This window comes from Hydra vulgaris, chromosome 08, assembly GCF_038396675.1.
Source record: "Hydra vulgaris chromosome 08, alternate assembly HydraT2T_AEP".
Taxonomy (NCBI): domain Eukaryota; kingdom Metazoa; phylum Cnidaria; class Hydrozoa; order Anthoathecata; family Hydridae; genus Hydra; species Hydra vulgaris.
Window position 1 is genome coordinate 5,644,127 of NC_088927.1, and position 3,206 is coordinate 5,647,332.

Genomic DNA, 3,206 nt, shown 5'->3' on the forward strand with positions numbered 1-3,206 from the left:
AGAACTACTTTATTTTTTCCAAATTTGCGTTTTAAAGTATACTGATTCTGAATTTGAAAAGTTCCCAAGTTTTCCTCTTGCAGTTTTCGAGAAATTTACGATTTAATCTTATATTATCGAGTGAATCGATTTTTATCGTGTAATATAAAATAGTGATCTAAAAACTGTTCTTAGCAGCTGTAACTGCATAAATACTAAATTGTATATAAATATATGAAATATTTTTAATATATAACCAACTTTACATTCATTTACATGGGTATATAAGAGTGAATTGATTTTTATCGTGTAAGTCTAAAAGTTAATTTGAGATATCGTTTTAACAACTGATAATACATTTAATTGTTCATTTCACTTTTTTAAATTTATTTTTATTATCTTACAAACATAAAAGTTTACAATGGTTGATTATCTATATCAGAATCAGAATCACTTGAAATTATTCCATTGTAAGTATCATCGCTATCTTCGGCGAATTTCGAATTTTTATTGTCGCATTCAATGCATTGACATAAATCAGAACACGTCAGTTCTGAACTCCGACATGAGCATCGTTTTGTATTACAACCAGTCGCGCATCTACAATTAATAAAATTTTATACGCTATCGAGAGCAATTTCATTTGACAGCCATTTTATCTTCAATTCGTCGCCATCCATCGTTCAACCATGTTCCAAAACACTTGGCATATTCAATAGAGGTATAGTGGCATGTTTCCAGATATAAGCTTGATAATTACATCTCAGTATGTGTTGTACTAATGCATCTGAAGTTGGAGGCAATTGCTCTTCTCTATAATTGCCACTCTTAAAGAGTTCATATCTTAACTCGTTAACTGAAGAAACTATGTCATTACCATAAAGGTGACACACAAATTTCTCTATTTTCGTAAATAAATCTGATGCCATCAAGTGATTTTCACCGAGCTCTGCTAACACGCCTTCATACTCAGTTTTTTTTGTAAGACCTTAAGTATTGAAGCTTTTCCTTTACCATAAAATGAACTTGTAGTATCGCATCCTAAAAGGAAAACATATTATACAATTTTACAGTGTTTTAAATGTTTGTATTAAGGAAGTGAAACTTACAAAAAAAGAATGGGAAATCATGTCATAAAAGATAGATAAAATAAGTTAACCAATTAACCTGTAAAAGAATGAAAGCCAACTACAGCATTTACAAAAGATCTACCCCAATGATCAGCTACTTTTCTTACATTAATTATACGTTTGTTGTTTTGATTTCCGTTTGCAAATAATACATTAACAGTAAAATGTTTAATAGCATGTAAAGCAATTACAAATACATCAGTGTCAGGACTCCAAATTACAATATTTTGGTGAGATGAAGCTGCATGATAACAGTGAGCCATTAATCGAGTATCTGCTTCTTCATGGTCACTTTTAAGAGAGATTATTTCAGGTACTACCACATTATTTGCTGATAACATAAATTGGTAACATTTATCTTCATTGGTTAAATAAACACTCTTATTTGAGAAATAAAATGTATTCAATGAACTCCAATGAGTAAACAAAAAATTTATTAATTCTTCTTTATTTTTGCCATTTGAAAGGAACTTCTTCCATTGACGAGGTATAGGCTGTAGTTTATTTAATATGCGAATAATCGAAGTTCCATGAGTAACTCTTTTTACTCGTTCTAAACTTTTAATACTATGATTAAAATACCTATCTGAAACAAAGTCAACACGTTGACACCCATAACAGCTGGACAGATTAATAATTTCTTTTAATATATATTCAGCTAACTCACCAAACGTTTTGACTCTAACTTGTAGTGTTTGTAACAGTGCCATTGCATCCACTAGTAAAGCTCCACTTTCAACAATTGGCAACACCAGTGAATCTTTAACAGGCTCTTCAAGAATTTTTAACAAATTACTTTTTGTTGTTTTTACTAAAGTTCCATCTACGGTGGCAAAAGGTGAGGGATGAGGTCGTAGAGGATACTTTAAAACTTCCTTCATGTCAATATCTCTGCTTTTTGCCATCAAGATTAACTTAGCAAACAAATTTGTGGTGTTTTTTATTTCCACCATTTACCCTTTTTTATTTTTAGTATGCACTTTATTGTGCATGTTGGAAAATGTATGTAACATTGTTTTTTTAATTGGAGAAAATATGTCTGGCTCTTTGCAAAGAATATTTTTGTTAATAAAACTCTCAGCTTTTTGTTTTCCTATTTCCCAAAGACTAAGCATATCTCTTGAAGCATATCTCTTGAAGTATTGAAGTAATGGAACTTCTACAGTTAGCAAATGGGCAACTTGCCCACTTGCTAACTGTAGAAGTTCCATTCTTTAATCATCAAAAGGGTTTACCATTGTATTAATAGTTTCCAGAATTGATGTAACATCCTCTTCATCCTTTTTAATTCTTGAATCATCCACGTCTTTTCTACAACTAAATATCATGTTTAAAAATATACTTTTGAAACATTCTTTAAAAAAATTAAAAAAATCTATTTAAAAAACTAGATTATAAAACTTTTCAAAAATTTTAGAATGTAAAATTATATCCATTCAATCAATTATGTATTTTCATAAATAAAAGAAGGATTATTACTAGAAATATGTTTACCGTGTTATTGAAGATACGCCTGCAAATTCCTCAGCTGCTTCAGTTAACAAAGCTCTCTCCACTTGGGTTAACACCCATCTTTTAACAGCTCCTGGCTTATGTGTCATACCTACAATACCACCTGTAACTTTACTACTCCTGTTAAAAGTTTGTTCTATAGTTTGGTCACATGCAATATCTGCAAAGCCATATAATGCCTGTCTTTTAACCGTCCAGTTTTCTCTTATTTCACAACAAATATCTGTCAAACATAAAAAAGGAAAAATCAAAACATATAAGATAATTCTATAATGTTTTTAAAAACACAAAAAATAAATATCTTGTAAGTAAACTATATATTGTTGTAAAACAAATTGTTTTACTTGATCTTAACACTTCAACACAAAAGAAAAAATAGGTAATACCTTTATGAGTTTGATTAAGTACACTCATTTCTAACCAATAGCAAGATGCATATCTGCTGTAGTTGATACGATCTGTAACAAAAAACCATCCCAACATAGAGTTAACTGTAGATAGATGCAGATCCCAATTTCCAGTACGAACTGCTCTTAAATGAAGCAGCATTAATTGCACCATTTCTAAGTAGACACTCCAGAAAGA

The 3,206-nt window shown here is 30.3% G+C and overlaps 1 protein-coding gene across 1 annotated transcript; it reads right to left on the reverse strand.

Annotated features, from left to right (window-relative positions):
- Positions 1-344: 344 nt before the first annotated feature.
- Positions 345-2,426, reverse strand: LOC136083258 (uncharacterized). The gene is made up of 2 exons (XM_065802658.1): positions 1,147-2,426; positions 345-1,020 (listed from the first exon to the last, which is right to left on the reverse strand). The coding sequence occupies exons 1-2, from the start codon at positions 2,060-2,062 to the stop codon at positions 932-934; spliced, it is 1,005 nt and encodes a 334-aa protein (XP_065658730.1). The 5' UTR covers positions 2,063-2,426; the 3' UTR covers positions 345-931.
- Between the last annotated feature and the right edge of the window lie 780 nt (positions 2,427-3,206).

Excerpts from the sequence above, each read along its gene's own strand:
- LOC136083258 (XM_065802658.1), bottom strand. The coding sequence starts at position 2,062 with ATGGTGGAAATAAAAAACACCACAAATTTGTTTGCTAAGTTAATCTTG. Across the intron at positions 1,021-1,146 it reads TGGCTTTCATTCTTTTACAG|GATGCGATACTACAAGTTCA; the intron begins GTTAATTGGTTA and ends TTTTCCTTTTAG.